Raw genomic sequence first — 16,742 nt, 5'->3', positions numbered from 1 at the left:
ATGAGGCTAGAATATCATGTGACCGAAATGAAATGGTTGACCTGGTTTCCTGATTTCAATATTTTTTTAACAAATACTTTTTCTAGAATGACCACTCCCCCGCATAAAACGGGGGGCGACCTTTGCGTGGATGCGCACAGCCCCTGGATCTGGAGCGGCTCCATCAGCATAGGCTTGGCTTTGCCTTCCCTCAGGTGGGATACCTGGAGGTCTCCACCTACCCCAGTCAGTTGTCCAATCCCACCTGGGGGAAGCGTTGCCAAGGAGATCAGGCCAGGTAGGGGAGGGATTACCTGCCCACACAATAGAGGGAGGATCTTACCTGGGAATCCTCATTTGGCTCCAGACTTTATTGAAGGCTTATTAATGACTTTAGGATTAAGGCTAGAATATCAAGTGACCGAAACGAAATGGTTGACCTGGTTTCCTGATTTCAATATTTTTTTAAGAAAGACTTTTTCTAGAATTGGAATTTAGGAATCAGGGATTGTACCACTGGGATAACTTCCACAGGAAACCTTATCTCAATGTGGGGAAAAGATGTGAGTAGATACTGTATTCATTTTGCCAAAAATGTACCGTAGTTCTATTGGATTTATTTTAAATTATTTACATAATTCATTCATCCAACATAAGATTTTCAAAAGACTTTTTAATGATTTGCTGTATGCATTTTTAACTCTTATAAGATATGTTTACTAATGTAAACTAAATTTACATTATATACTGTATGTATGTACAATTTCAATCCTGCAAATTCAAGGCAGCAGCTGAGTTGCTGTTTAGCTAAATACTCCTTAACACTGCTCCTTCTTGTCAATTATTGAAAGTGCAGCTTCTGATGCAACTGTTATTTATACAAGTTTTACTGGAAATGAAAGTTAACATACAATAGATTTTTCCAAAGTTAATAACTGATCCCATTGGTTTCAATGGGATTTGAGACTGCTTAACTTTGGCTGGATTTTCTCTATAATAATTTATATCATTGGTTTAGGCAAGAGACCCTAAATAATGGCATAATGGTAATGTTATTGCTTCCCATGGATTATTAATTTAGTTTTGAGAAATGTATACCTTATGGCGTGATCCAATTAGTTACTCAGCTAGCAGAACAATTTATAGGCTTGGGATGGAAAATACTTTGTTGATAAACATCAGATTTGTCTATTCATGTCCTAAGCACTTTGATTTTTTTAAAAATTGTTTGTTTGCTTGATTAATAAATAAAATTTATACACTGCTTGATTGTAAAAAATAAATACTGTAAAGTGATTTACAAAAAAGATAGCTAGGAGGAGGGGCTCCTGTGGGTGCCGGCGAAGACCTCTTCAACCACCTGTGAATGCACTACTACTATAGGTTTGGGGAACCAGTGACTCTCCAGCTGTTACTGGACTATAACTCCCATCATCCCTGACCATTGGCCATGCAGGCTGGGGTTCATGGGAGTTGGAGTTCAACACATCTGGACGGCGTCAGATTCTTGAACTACAGGGAAATAATTCATGAGTGATGTTGACGACAGTTGGTCTGTTTAATGTAACATTGTAAGAGTTTTCCCCTTTTTAAACAAGAAAAAAGGCAAGTGATCTCTGCTTAAAATTAACACGCTGATTATTCCAGTATGGCTTGTCTCTGATATTCCTTTGTTGTAGGGCAACATCTGGTACCTAACTACCAGTTGAAAGGTAAGTACCGCACATGCAATTTGATTGTGCAGCAAAAGCTGCCAGCTTTCAGTCCTTTACTGCACACAATAAAATCTTTTTGGAATAGTTAATTTTACGCTATCTCTTCTTTTTCTCCGAGGCATTGTGCAGTCCTCGTTCCATTCCAATACCATTTCAGCTGTGCTTCTGCTATTCCGACAGTTGTTAAAATGGAAAAGAAAGTTGCCTCTCTCACTTTGTAATATGCCACATACACATTTCATGAAGATCAACATACTTTCGGTTAACTTTTATAAGACAAAGGTGAAAAACTGGATAGATGCACCACTGCTAGGCTATGTCTGTATCTAAAAACAAGCGTTTCTCATGCAAACGCACATGCCATTAGATCTTTTCAGTGAGTGATCAATTTAAAATAGGCTGTCCTTCTGTATTTTTACTAGGAACTAAGCTCCACAGTGGTAGACAGCAAGGTATTAATTAGGCAGCAAACTGAGGTAATGTAGCTTCCCCCACCTTTTACACCTACACATTAGGTGCAGGTGTTTGCCTATGTGCTTAGAGATCACCATGTGCGTAGGCTTTCCTGGAGGCTGGAACCCTGTGCAATTAAGAGTTCCACTGCACAGTGCCTAGAGATCCATGAGCATAGGCTTTCCTTCTGGAGAAATCCATGCCTAGGTGAGTGTGGAGCCATGGGAAGGCTTGTGCTCTTGGAGCCAGTAGCACAGCCTCACTGTCCCCCTCATCACAGGGAACCCCGCTTCACATGTATAAAGCCTGAAGGGGGCTAGTGAGATACTCCCAAGTTTCAGTGAGCATAGTGGGGCTTTCTAACAAATAACCAGGTTAAGAACATAAGAAGAACGCTGCTGGATCAGACCAAAGGCCCACCTAGTTCAGCATCCCGTTCTCATAGTGGTCAACGAGATGCGTATGGGAAGTCCCCAAGCAGGGCATGAGTGCAAGAACACAACTCTTCCCAGTTGTGTTCCCCATCAACCAGGATTCAGAACCACCTCCAATATTGAGGTAGTACACATGGTCTTATCATCCATGAGTTTGTCTAATTTACTCTGAAAGTTCTACATTTTGGAGGCTGCCACAACATTTGTAGTACTGCAGACCCTCCAAGTGTCCCTGTTTTCCAGGGACGTCCCTGATTTACAGACGCTGCCCTGGTTTCTGATTTGATCCCAGAATCTCCCACTTTTCCTCAGCATGTCCCTATTTTTATTGGAGAAATGTTGGAGGATATGGGGTTATCCAACCCCCAAGCCTGTCTGAAGGCAATCCAGTATAGGGAGGTTTTTGTAAATGTTTAATGTTTTATTATGTTTTTATATATGTTGGAAACTGCCCAGATTGCCCAATAAGATGTGTGGGGTAAAATTATCATCATGGAATGGAGCGTCCCTATTTTCATTGGATAAAAGTTGGAGGGCATGGTACGAAGTTCTACAGTTTAACAATGTGGTGTATTTTAGATTTATAACCACCCCCACCCCCAGACACTGTGTTAAATGCTTAGGGTATTACACTGAAAGGATTCACTCTGGGAACCAGGGATAACATATTTCCCAATGCATTTTTTACTTTTAAGTAGTTCTAGGGATCACTCATCTGATAAGAGCAGTGGCACAGGGGAGGAAAATTATCCCCCCATAAACTTTGGGTCAGGGGCCTGCTTCCCTTACCTTTTGTAATACTGCTTAGCTACTCTTTCTAAAACTAAAGGGGTGTTTAGTTTTATTAACATTGGTAGGAATACAGTTGTGTGTATTATTAAAGCCCTCTACTTTTCCCTCCACAATTCAAAACCAGCTTTGGAGGTGGTTTTTAGATCAGGAAAATGGCACGGGGAAAGGGTTAACACTCCTGGCCCCCCAATGTCATCGCTCCACTCAAATCCAGAACACCCTGCAACTGCTTTAAAGGATAAAGACATAAATGTTGAGAGATCCCATCATGTATTGTGCCATTTTACAGGTAAAATGTTTTAGATGGTTGTTATTGCTGTAAGTCTTAACTGGAGGAAAGCTAGTAAAACCTGCAATCACCTGGGAATTACTGTATTACCCAATTTATAGCTGAAAATGATCGCAAAAACAATTTATAGGTTCAGAGTTGAGTGAACAAGACCTCAAGGAATACTTCTAGTTCCTGCAGTAAGCCTGGTAGGGTACTATGGGGATGTCTGAGAAACAAGCAGGTTAAAAATTAGATCTCCAATAGCTAACCTTAGCTGTTGATAAAAATGAATAGTTGCTAACGGAGAGCGTCTGATGAACAGTACACTAAAGCCATTTTGGATAATACACTAAACCATAGTTTAGCATGACAAGAATGAACTGCAGCAAGCATCGGGCTTTCATACTCCTCTTTCTTTAGTGCAGCTACAAAGGGTTTGGGAAACTGTGGCTTTTGTTTTTGCTTAAACATAATAGGCCATGTCATGTTAAGCTTAAGTATGGTTAGGAAACAGGCCAATTTCAAACAACAGTTTGTGAAGTTGGCTTATTTTCACTAACCATGAAAGACACACAAAACTGTGGTTCATTTAAAATGGAACCTGAAACTTCCAATCTCCTAGTGACGGTGCAGGAGGAGAGGGCAGGTGGCAATGTGCAGACCCAGAGGAAGGGAGGCTTGATACACTTAAACCAATTTAATGGTCTTGCCTTCCAAGGATTTCTGGACCCAGTTCTGAAAGGGTGAAACTTGAGCTAATACTTGATGCATCTGAGGAAATGGGCTGTAGCACATGAAAGCGGCGTGCCAATTAAAAATAGTCAGAATTCACCCACAACTTCAAGTGCCCACACCTCTTTTTTTACAACATATCTGACACTCGTTTTAAAGTACTGACTTCCAAGGTAAATCTCTTACAGTTTAGGGTTAAAACGAAAACCTATTTTTCAACCTACATGGTGATTGGTTCCTTTGAGGTATGGATTTCAGGAAGGATCTGCTCTGACATTATGATGGATTGCAACAGTAGGATTACAGATGTTGGGGCCAGAGAAAGAGAGGAAAAGAGAAAGAGAGAGAGAGAGAGAGAGAGAGAGAGAGAGAGAAGGAACACTCTACAATCAACTTTTTTCCAAGTGTAAGCAACAAAGCAGATAAGGACAAGCCGAGCACTGTACCTGCTTGGATGAGATAATAAGAACTTACACTTTGTAAACAACAACAACAACAACAATTTTATTATTTATACCCCACCCATCTGGCTGGGTTTCCCCAGCCACTCTGCGCGGTTTCCAACAAAATAGTAAAATACAATAGTGTGTCAAACATTAAAAGCTTCCCTAAACAGGGAAGATAGGAAACAGTGATCATTCCATCAACAATGATGGAGTCCAACAAAGTCCAACTCCATCTGCTGCTCTTGAATTGTCTCCTTTCCAGGTGGTTTTATAAGAATTACTATTTGACTTGTGCTTGAGTTTGCTTTTTTCCTCCGGCCTCCCTCCTTTTTTCTTTTGTGCCTTATCTTTTCAACGGTAATACTGCAAAAAGAAACTGTTTTAACTGAGTCTATGTAAGCCTTCTGAGGAGGCTTTTTGGCTGAAGAATGGGATGCAACCACTATGCACAAACAAACAGAGAGGAAGGGCCGTGGGGATGGGGAGGTCAGTGTGGTGCAAATGCACTATCAGGACGACTAGACTGGTTCTGTCTGTGTGTTTCCACCACACTGATCTCACCACTACCTTTCCCTCCCAGTAAGCAGCAGCAATTCAGCTGTCAGGAGGTTAGGTGAGCACTGCTGCCCACTACTGATTAAATTTATATATTGTAAGCTCTGGCTCTCTCTGCTATTTTTGTTTTTTTGATTCCGCTTTTAGACTTGGCTGTTTTGGGTTATTTCTGTACTTGTTTATACTTTGTTGGCCATCAGTTCCTTTTTGGATGGGAACAGTAGTGCATACATTGTTTTATAAATAAATGCATCAAATTTTTATTTTGAAAAAATTATCTTATTTACAGTCATCTTCAGAATTCAATTTATTCTTCTTATATAAACAGAATGGAAGTCCCACCCCCCCACAAGTTCTGTACATAGTTCAAGGCTGAAATCCTATGTACATTTACTTAAGAGTAAGTCTCACTGAAGTTAGTGGAACTTTTCTGAGTTAACTGTATAAGGAATGTGTTGTAAGGCAATCATATGACTCTTGTTGAGATCTTTGATTGATCAAGAATTTACTGCCAAACAAATCTTCTTCTGGAAAATGGTGACTCTTCCAATAACCACTGTATAATAACAAAGCTTTTACAAGGGTATGCTGCCGGCCCAGTTTTAACTAGTATCTAAAACCTTTAATGTTTAAAGTAAAAACTATCACTTAAAATTAAAAGATAAAAGGATCTCTCTTTAGTGCCTGCTTGAGAACACTTTTATGAATAATTCCTAAATAGTATGGATGTTTGGCAAGCATCTATTTTTATCCTGCATTATAGTATTCACAAACTTTATAAAAAGAAGCTCATGTCAATCATCGGATTCTACTTTGCTTAATACAATAAATTGTACATTGTAATTTATAAGCTACATAACCAATTTACTCCAGTGCAATCCCACTCAAGTTAGGTTAAGACTGTGTATTCATTTTATTGTTAAGTAGTTTTGGTGGTTCTGCCTTGGCAATTTCCAGAGTAGTTTAACAATTAATCCCTCTTCCCAGGGAACTCTGGGAATTGTAGCTCCGTGAGAGGAATAAGGGTCTCCTAACAACTCTCAGCACCCTGCAGTTCCCAGAATTACTTGGGGGAAGCCATGCCTGTTTAAGGTAGCATGATACTGCTTGAAATGTATAGAACAGATGAAGCAAGAAATTGCATGGCCATCTGTCAGGGATGCAATAATCTGAGCGGGGGTGGGGTGGGATGAAATTACCTCAAAGGCCCCTTCAAAATTTTATACTTCTCTGAGGACAGAGGTTTGCATTTACCACAACAGAAGAGTAACAGCAACATGGATTCATTGTTCAAGAGCCCTGAAGAACGTTTACTGTATGACTGAGAAAAACAGAGAGAGAAATAACTATGGTAGTTACAAAAAGGGATTTGATGTGGTGGGAAACTTTAAACCTGAAGGCTTCATCGAAGCCTAAAGGCAACTTAAATAATGTGGACATGCTTTTATTGCTCACAAAGAGTACTAATTTCATTGTACTGGCAACAACTGCTCTCTACAATTTTTTTAATCCCCTCAATAGCTGAAGTTCTAGCTTGCCTATCGTTCCTCCAGTGAACTTTGTTCCTGTGCTACTAATCACAAACCTAAACAATCTTCTTGCAGCATTCATTAAGTTTTTGGCCACTCTTGACATCATCAGGAAGGGTCAAAATTGTGGGAGGTTGTTTTTCACCAGGAAGATACCTGCAAGTAGGCACTGGACTCAGACCAGAAAGCAGCTGTCATGTGTTAAGTGCTCTGTCACTGCTAGTGACCTAGGGGTGAAATCCTTTATATCGTATTACCCGTTCCATGTACTTTCTTTTCCTAAAGCGTATGGAATGTTTTTTAAACTTCAGTGAATGGTTGTGTTTTAACTGTGGAATTCGCATGCCTAGCCTTAGTAGTTTAATAAAAATGAAAAGGGCAAGGCCAATCTGTCTTCCTTCTGCTTATCTTGAACCACCTAAAAAAGCACCACTTTGAATGAATCCTACACAGACTGTGCACTGAAAAAGTTATCGTTTTACTAGCATTGCTCTATAAGGGAAGCAATTTCTGAAGCCACAGCCAGTTATTTTGAGAATGTTGTACATCACATGCACTATTTGGTTGTCCACACTAAACAGAATTAAATTGGGGAAGGAGTACTGTATTTTTCAGTGTATAAGACTAGGTCTTTTTCCTAAAAAATAATGTCAAAAATTAGGGGGCGCCTTATACATGGATACATCTCCCCCATTTTCTTAAATCTGAGTCCCCCCCAAAAAGGGGGCGTCTTATACATGGAGGCGTCTTATAGACGGAAAAATACGGTAGGTGAATTCTTGGCATTTAACAGAAGAGCCTACTGCAATAATGAAAGTCAATGCTCAACTTTGTTTAAAGCATCTTTCCAATATGAGACATTTCCCTTGTATTCCAGGGTCACTTGTGAAAATTATTTTTCTATCTTGTCTATTTTGCAAAAAGCAGGTTGCATAAAAACAGGATGCATAATTGTTAATGCCAACTGTGTATTTTTTTAAAGGCACTTAAACACAAAAATATAACATTGAACCACTTATTTGTAGTTCAGTTGGCTGTGCTTTGGCTGGGGACATGGGAAGGTGTTCTATATTGTGTCTGATTATCTCTGTATTATCTACCCTGGCGGGTAGCAGCTTTCCAAGGCCTCCGATGAAATCTTTTTCCCATCTCCTAGTCTTTCTTCTACATAATATACATGAGCCATGGTATCTGCCCTAGTTCCCAGCTATGGAAGTGCTAAGACTACAGCTATTGAGGAAAGGATTTTGCATTTGTACTAAAACTAGTTGTAGGTAGACGCTTCCACTATAGCAGGGGTGGGGAACCTTTGGCTCGCCGGATGTGGTTGGACTAAAACTCCTTCCATCCCTAATCATTAGTGATAGCAGAATCAAAAAAATACCTAAAAGGCCACAGGGTCCCCATCCCTTCTAAGCTGGAGCTAGTGCTGGTAAAAGGCATCAGAAAAATTCAAAAGCGGAAGTTGGATTTGCACAGCAGCTGTTCTGGGCTTCAAGGAATTATTTGACTACATTAGCGAAACGACAATCTCCACAACTGGAATGGAGAGAACTCTGTTGCTCTGGCCTGGCGGTGGACCTGAAGTTCTGCTCCATCCTGCTCTAAGTATTATCTGCCATTCCATCATGGGGAGGTGGGTAGGGGGTGGAACATATTGTATTTTCACCTGCATCTTCCTCTTGCCAGTATCATGCCAGCCTAGTTCTTGTGTCATTTCACACCTATTTGGTTACTTGCTTATGGGTTTTAAAACGTTTTATTTTATTTGTTTATTTTCAGAATGTATACCCTGCATTCTCACCAAGGTTTCAAGACGGCTATCAACAAAAACATGTACAAGAAAAAAAGAGAACAAAATTTAATTGTAGTCTGTCATGTTATGCTTGTGAGTCACACAGAGAACAATGCCGTGGAGGGGCTTATAGATGTTAATAACAACAATCTGGATCAATCCATTTTGGTTTAATCAGTGGCCAACTCTATTAGCATAGGTTGTCCATCATTAATATCAATGGGTCTTCTATCTGAGTAAATGTTAAGGCTGCAATCCTGTGCACAAGTTTGTGGGAATTGTGGGGATTGAGCTAAAAGACGAAAAATAATTCACTTCAAAAGGAATCTTCATTTCTGTTCTGGCTACTTTTCTGTGTGTCTAATGCTTCAAGTCTTAGGCTTCAGTCTTATATACTGTACACACTTAACTGGGAGTAAGTTCTGTTTAGCTCAACAGGACTTACTTGTCTGACATAGGTCAGCTTGCACTGCCAATTCCAAGAGCTGTGGTTTGCCACGATGCATTGCAATTTGTAAATTCAAATTATTGTATGCAGTGCTATTTTTCTAGAAAAAGAAGTGCCAGAACTCACCATGGATATCTCCCTTGTTCTCTTATAATGGCAATGGCACCCACCTGAGAGGTGCAGGAACTGAGTTCCGGCAAGTTCCAGCTGGGGGGGAGGAAAGCCCTGCACAAAATCATCTAATGTGAAAAGGATCTAGGAGTCTTAGCAGACCACAAGCTTAACAAGAGTCAACAGTATAATGCAGCAGCAAAAAGAAGAAAAAAAAAAGCTGATGCAATTTAGGCTGCATCAACTGGAGTCTAACATCCAGATCAAGGGAAGTCATAATCTTGCTCTATTCTGCCTTGGTCAGACTCCACTTTGAGTCCTGGGTCCAGTTCTGGGTCCAGTTCAAGAAGGATATTGAGAAGCTGGAAGGACCGCAGAGGAGGGTGACTATGACGCTAAAAGGGTCTGGAAACCGAGCCTTATCAGCAAGGTAGAATGCCTATTAGCATTCATACTTTCAGGTGTATCTTCCTGAAGACTCAAGGGCTTTCTGCAAGGAACCTCCGTACATTGCAGAACTCAGTTCAGTCCCCAGCCAGCATGGCCAACGGCCAAGGAGGATGAGACTTTCAGACATCCCTAGAATTGCACTGGCCATCCTGAAAACCCAACAACATCTCGAAAGCCACGGTTCCCTCACCCTGACTGAAGTAATTAAAGAAGTGGGATATGAACAATCAAGGTCCTCCGACTCTAAATCCAAGAAGACAATTATAACGATTCACAATTCCCCAACAGTGGCTGCCATCAGCCCGTGCAAAGTGCAAGATGAGAGCAAGAGAGGCGCTACTTCCGCGCCCTGGTTGCTCCCATGAGCCCCAGCCAGCACGCCCAATGGTCAGGGATGAGGGGAGTGCTGGAGCGCAGCAGTCTCTGGAGAGGCAACTAGGTTGGAGAGGGCTGCGCTCGGCACACTTACCCGGCGTAGCGGTTGCCGTAAGGGGAGCTTCGTCCTGCCACAGCCTGCAGGAGCAGCGGCGGCAGCAGCAGCAGCAGCAGCGGCCGGAGCGGGAGAAAAGGCGCGGGCGCCGCCGCCTGAAGTTTCATGGTGGCGTCGCGATGGGAGCCAGGATGGAGCTGCCCTGCGCGCCCCTCCGCCTCTGCCGGGCGTACAAAGGAGCCGGCCCGCCAGAGCCAGGAGGCAGGAGGGAGGAGCAGCAGCAGCGTGGATCAGCCTCCACCCCCGGCGCGCTTTTCTTTTCTGGGAGGGGCGCGGGGAGCGGGCGGGGGGGGGGGCTGGCTGTTTTGCGGCTGGAGCAACAGGCAAGTTCACTGGGAAGAAAGTTGAGCGCGCTTCTTCAGCCGGGGCGGGGGGGGGGGGGGGCTCGACGGAGACCAATGGAGGAGGCGCGCAATTTTTTAAGCGGAGTCCAAAGCGCGCAAATGAGGATACATATATGCAACCTGAGTCCACATTGGAGGGGCTCACAGCATTAACACCCTGAGAAGGATTTCAATTTCTCTCATAGCCTAAGCCTTGGATTCAAGCAGAAATTAAGCTTGGCAACAGGAAGATACAATGAGAGGCAAAGGTGGTGCTGTGGGATTGGTGGACGTCAATGTCTCTTTTCCTTTTTAGTGTTTATATTATTAATTTGTAAGATTTGGATTTTTATATGCTTGTTTTTGTGCATTGTTGTTTTTTGTGTTTTTTGTTGTTGTTGTGTGGAAAATACTAATAATATTTACTATTTAATAAATTATAATAATAATAATAAAAAGAAATTAAGCTTGGCTTTCCCTCTCGTCCTTCTTCCTTCTGCCTGCTGGTAGCCACCCCCCCTCTCACACACACACATATACACACCCCTCAGCTAGTGCTTTTGTCCTCCAGACTATGAAGTTGAGGGAGAGGGGCCTACCCATTTGACATCTGGCATGGAGCCACTTCCTTTGTTACCCTAATGACCCTTCCTTAGTTGCCATTACCAAGAAGATGGCCTGGCGACTCCAACAACTGAATTCTTGCTGGATCCAGGAATTAGAAGGGACTCAGATGTACAGCCTAATCCTGCCTCCCGAACTCACAACAATATTTACTATTGATGGAGGACTGGCTTGTACCTCATTTTGTCAGCTAGCTACACATAACTACACATCTAAAAGAGTATTGCTGAAACAAAGGTCACCCATCTATATACTGAAAGCGTAACAAAGATAGAATGAAAAGATATTTGACATGCACATATAAAATAAAAACGTTCCCATGGGTGGCTTCTCCAAACAACTGTGATTCTTAAAGGGCTTTAATTTCGGCTGAACTCTTCGTGGCAAAAGCTAAGTTTCAGTCCTGGGGGGCCACTGCAGAACATGCAGTTGAACTTTGCACTGATGATAAATAATGATGACGATGGTGGATGTGTAGGGATGTATTTAGATTGCAAGCTCCCTCGGTCTTCTTGTACTCTGCAAAGCACTGTGCACATGGACGTATGTATGCAAATAATAATAATTTCTGAGGAAACTGCAAAATGTACTCTAATGCACCTGGCAGCAGTGACAGTGGGCAAAGGTGAGTAGGTGAGACTCATTTTAATTTCCCACAATGCATTGCTTTGTGAAATGTGCCTAGTGAACTCATAACCATGGGCGTAGCCAGGATTTTTGTTGGGGGGCAGGCCTTTTGTTATGGGGAGGCAGAACCTCCGTTATGCTATGTATTTTTTATTGATTTAGGGGGGCAGCTGCCCCTCCCTGCCCCCCCTGGCTATGCCCATGCTCCTAATGCTGAGAAGGTAGGATATTAAGTGGTGCCCAGGGCAAACATCACTGGTGGGTGCTGTCAGCTCCCCAAGGAGGCCAGTTCCTGACCCTAGCTCACAAGTCAACAGTTGGTCAGTACAGCTATTCCTTTTTGGGATGCTGAAAAACAGTCACATGTCTCAGGCCATCTAGGGAATTCATGGCACATGTGTGATTTGGACCAGTGTTTTCTTTGATCACAGCTCAGTCTATTCCCTATGCTGTTGCTGCTTTCTCTTTGTGAGTTGAAGCTATAAAACTATTTTGTGGGGTTTAAAATTTTGTTCCCTGGTTGTATTTGAATATGTGAATGCATCTTCAGCATTTTCTAATTTGAATCGATTTTAGTTCTGCAAAAGAAAAGCCTGCAGCTTTGATCTTCTGCAGAGAGCTTCAAACACACGCAACATATCTTTATGTATTTTAAAATTAATACCACTTAAAATAAAAAAACTCTCTAAAGCAGTTTATAATAAAAATAGAATAGTAAAAATGGAAACAACATACAGGAAAATTGCCTTAAAACTGGATCACAACAAGATAAAAGCACAAATGGATATCTCAAAACTGAACATTCTGTCTCTCCCAAATTCTCCTAGCCATTTTTCAAGCAACTTTTAAAAACCTTGACGTCTGATGATGCAGCAGAGAGTGGGGGGAAAAAAACTGGCTACAGGTGTAAAAGTTCCCCCACATATCTCTGGATCTAAGGCAAAAGCACATTTCTTTGTGTACCATTTGTGACTGTAGTAAGAGCTCTTTCCATCCCCTGCTCTAACACAGTGAGAAACATGAAGGAAGATTATAAAGTATTTTTATATGTCTAACTTAGGGAATGGTATAGCAGCACAGAGCTATACCAAATTATTAACGGTGTGATCCTATTTATGGCTTACTGAGAAGCAATATCCATTGAGTTCAATGGTACTTACTTCCAGGAAAGTGTGTTTAGGATTGCAGCCTAAATCATTCTTGGCCCCAAGTTGACACCAGGATAATAATAATAATAAGGCAAGTGTATGAGCCTATCATTCTGTGTTTTAAATGTGCTGCATAGTACAACATGCTACCAGCCTGCATCTTAGATCACAGGATGGTTGCCTATTTACCCCTGAGAAACAAATGCACGAATATGGATCTTTACAAATGTATCCCAAGGTGGTGGTGTTTTTTTATTTCTTTGTTACTCAAAGACTAGTTAAAAACACAGATTCACGCCGATCACAGGAAAACGAAAGCTTTGCCATCAGTCTGACCTATTGCTTTATCCTGACATTTGACAGTTTAATTGGCAGTGCCTCATGTGGTGGGTGCCTGTGTGCCGGCAGGGTTAATCCCATATAGCACATGCTCGTGCTTTGCAAAGCCCTTGCAGAGAAACAACAATAATAAATAGCTGGCGGCATCTGGTCAACAAAAGGGGGTGTTTTCCAGCAACAAAAGGATTTGGCATCTTGGCATTTCACAGCTTGCAAACAACATAATCCACATGGCAAAGGCACCGGTAAGCCACCAAATGCTGTTCTAATTCTGAGGCTGGTTCTCAAAGAGTCTTCTAAAAGTGTTCCTGAAGTCAGATGAATGACTTGTGTCTGGCTCGTGTGTTGCAGCCAGCAGAGATCAAGCGACATGCTTGTCTTTATTTTTGTGTGATGCAAAGAGTTCATTTCCCATTCTAGTACTTCAAGGGTTGCAAAAGCCTACCCAGAAGTGCTTAGCTTCTCCCACCCCCACCCCCTCCCACTCAATCTTTCTATATATACTACCCAAGTGAGCTTTGGCGAAAAACCAAGCAGATGTGGACCAGCTTCAGCAATTCCGGAGATATAGATCTATTTAATGGCCTCAGCTGTTACTGCAGATTCCCAATCCCACCCTGCCACTCCTTGCCTCCAGGAGCCTCCCAAAGCCCAATTGCTACACCATGCTAATTCAGTAGCAAGTTTACACATGCTATGAAATCATTCCAGAGCAGATCAATAAATAGTTTGGGGGTAGCTGTAGGAAACGTGCATGTAGCCAAAGGGTGCAGTTCTGCAACCATTTAAGCCTTATCGGATTTCCTCTGCAAAGGGTCAATGGATGAGCTCACTTTCATATCCACAGTCCTTCATATACTCAAAGCAGTTTACAACCTACATTAAACAGGAGCAGACTTGGGTGATGTCCTGGACTGGTTGGACGCAGAGGAATGGTGGGAGGAGCCAGCTGAGGAACCACCGAAGGAAGAAGGCTCAGAGCCTTGGTGGGACAATGATGAGTGGTCAGAGGGAGAAGACTGGGAAGAGAAGGTGTCAGAAGATGAAGAGGTAACAGGGCTTAGTGAGCTGGGAGGGTTTGTGACAGAGAGAAGTCCCAAATCAGAAGCTAAAGCAGGTGAGTGGGAGGAGGAAGGCCAAGAGGCAGAGAGGAAACAGGCTGGTGAGGAGTCATGGGTGTCCTCCCTTCATGCTGCGACAAGCTCCCCTGAAATACACCGTACTTGGAGTCAAGAGTGGATTTCATGCTCTTTCTTCAGCTCATAGTGGTGAGGAGGAATGGAAGTTCCCCCAGAATGTCTGCTTTATATACATTATTTACACAATGGGCCCCACGTGATTGGCTAATTCCGGGATTCTCCTGTAGGCCAATCAGGTTGTGGATTCACTTCCACCTGGAGCTGGATTGGGTGGCTCCTGTGGACCAAGCAGACTGCCGCATTCTGGGTCCTACTGTTCTAGGACCAATCAGACTGCTGCATTCTGAATCCTATTGTTCTAGGACCAATCAGACTGCTGCATTCTGAATCCTATTGTTCTAGGACCAATCATACTGCTGCATTTTGGATCCTATTCAACTCAGTACATAACAACTCCTCCTCCTTGTCTCCCAGAACCAGAAGAGGCATGAAGAGGGTGAAGGAGAGGTTGGCTTCATGCAAACACATTCTCTGATTGCTTGGGGAAAGCCCTGGAGGATGTATCAGGTAATGTGCATCCTCACAGCCTGACTTAGAAGGCTGTGAGGATGCACATTACCTGCTGTGAGGATGCACATTACCTGGTTCACTTCCCTATGCCAAACTCAAATTTACTGAAACTGTCATCTGCACATGTGCTGTCATTTGTGCATGTGCAATGGCTGTCTCCAGCGTACACACCTCAGCTTTACCACAGCTTCTGTTTCCGAATCAGATGGAGGCCGTTTTGACAGAAAGTGAATCAAACAGGAATATTTCTCCATAAGATGTAGGATACCACTAACTTCAACTACCAGTGGTGGGAGCAGACTGGAGTTAGTAACCGTTAACATGTGGTTCTCAGCCTATTTCAAAGTAAATGTACAAGTGTATATAGAATGGCACCACTACAAATAAATGGTTCAATGTAACTAGCACAAACATTTTCATGAACAACTGAAAACAACAGAGGCAGCAGAAGTTGAGTTTTATTTGTTCATACTGATATGGAATAATTTAGATACAAAGGCATCTCTAGGCAGGGGCGGAGGAAGGGGAGAGCGGTGGGGGCGGTCCGCCCCGGGTGTCACCACTGAGGGGGGTGACAAAATGCCGGGTGGCACTCACTGTGGGGCCTGCAGCATGCCCAAGCCACGTGTCTCTCCCGGGAGTGACGCGGTGGCTTGAGCTCCTGCAGACTCTCTGCTGCCCCAAACGGTCTGCCTGCCGCCTCACCCTCAGCTGTAGGGTGGCTGAGTGGGAGAAGGCAGGCAGACTCCTTGGAGGCCCCGCGGAGCATCCTGCCCCGGCTGGCCCTGCCCCACGGGCGGCTGGCCCTTCCCCCATGGGCGGCTGGTCCCACCCGTGGGCGCAGGGCATGCACACTGCCCTAGGCGCCTGATCGGCTTGCTCCGCCGCTGTCTCTAGGTTCACTTCCACAATATAATGCCGATGACTAATAGTACGCAACTCGAACTATTCACAGCTGCAAGGTTTTAATACTAGCCTATCATTATATTCCTGGTTTAAAACCCCAAGTAGGAAGATAAATACTATGTAAACATACACACATGGTGCCTATAATAATATAGCATTAGGCATATTGTGTACACAAAATTATATTAAAGATAGGCAAAAAAGAAACAGTGCTCAGATGTTGATAATCCATCTGTCACCTGCAAGGGTAGCCCAAGTTACTGATGATGCCTTCTTGATTAATATTATCATATAGTATGTCTTAACTTGCGTACTGAGAATAACATCTGAAGTCTGTGTACAAAGAAAATGTTCCACATTTCATATTTACACATAAGCTTAAATTAGGAAACACCAAGCTACACATGTTCTCATAAATTACAGTGGTACCTCAGGTTACATACGCTTCAGGTTACAGACTCCGCTAACCCAGAAATAGTGCTTCAGGTTAAGAACTTTGCTTCAGGATGAGAACAGAAATCGTGCTCCGGCAACGCGGCAGCAGCAGGAGGCCCCATTAGCTAAAGTGGTGCTTCAGGTTAAGAACAGTTTCAGGTTAAGTACGGACCTCTGGAACAAATTAAGTACTTAACCCGAGGTACCACTGTACTTTGTCAGTTAAAAAGTATGTCCTTCCAAGCTTCTGGAGATAAAATATTCAGAAGTGGAGCTGGCTTCTCTGGGTCTAATATGAGCTGCAATGGTGGCATGATGGTTCTGAACAGGTATAGCGCAGGGTATAGTGGGTAATTTCATGAAAAGAAGAGGCAGGTAGAAGATAAGTTCTGAATCCTTTCCTTTCCTAAGCTTCACTCTTTGACACTGCC

At 42.8% G+C, this 16,742-nt stretch overlaps 1 protein-coding gene across 4 annotated transcripts in view; it reads right to left on the bottom strand.

Annotated features, from left to right (window-relative positions):
• The window catches only part of CPA6 (carboxypeptidase A6), a 396,768-nt gene that overhangs the window by 42,798 nt on the left and 337,228 nt on the right, over positions 1–16,742 (bottom strand). Inside the window, exons 1-2 of one of the 4 annotated variants that reach the window (XM_081013428.1) lie at positions 10,180–10,251; positions 4,601–4,641 (exon numbers count right to left, since the gene is read on the bottom strand). The exons of 1 other annotated variant lie outside the window; for it this stretch is intronic. In XM_081013428.1, the coding sequence (XP_080869554.1) occupies positions 4,601–4,602 (2 nt within the window). In that variant the 5' untranslated portion in view covers positions 4,603–4,641; positions 10,180–10,251. Of the gene's footprint in view, positions 1–4,600; positions 4,642–10,179; positions 10,565–16,742 lie in introns of those variants that run through there. 2 more of the 4 variants (XM_081013427.1, XM_081013426.1) reach the window with 2 other exon arrangements.

This window comes from Podarcis pityusensis (assembly GCF_964106645.2).
Source record: "Podarcis pityusensis genome assembly, chromosome: 7".
Classification (NCBI taxonomy): domain Eukaryota; kingdom Metazoa; phylum Chordata; class Lepidosauria; order Squamata; family Lacertidae; genus Podarcis; species Podarcis pityusensis.
This window is presented reverse-complemented; position numbering and strand designations above follow the sequence as displayed.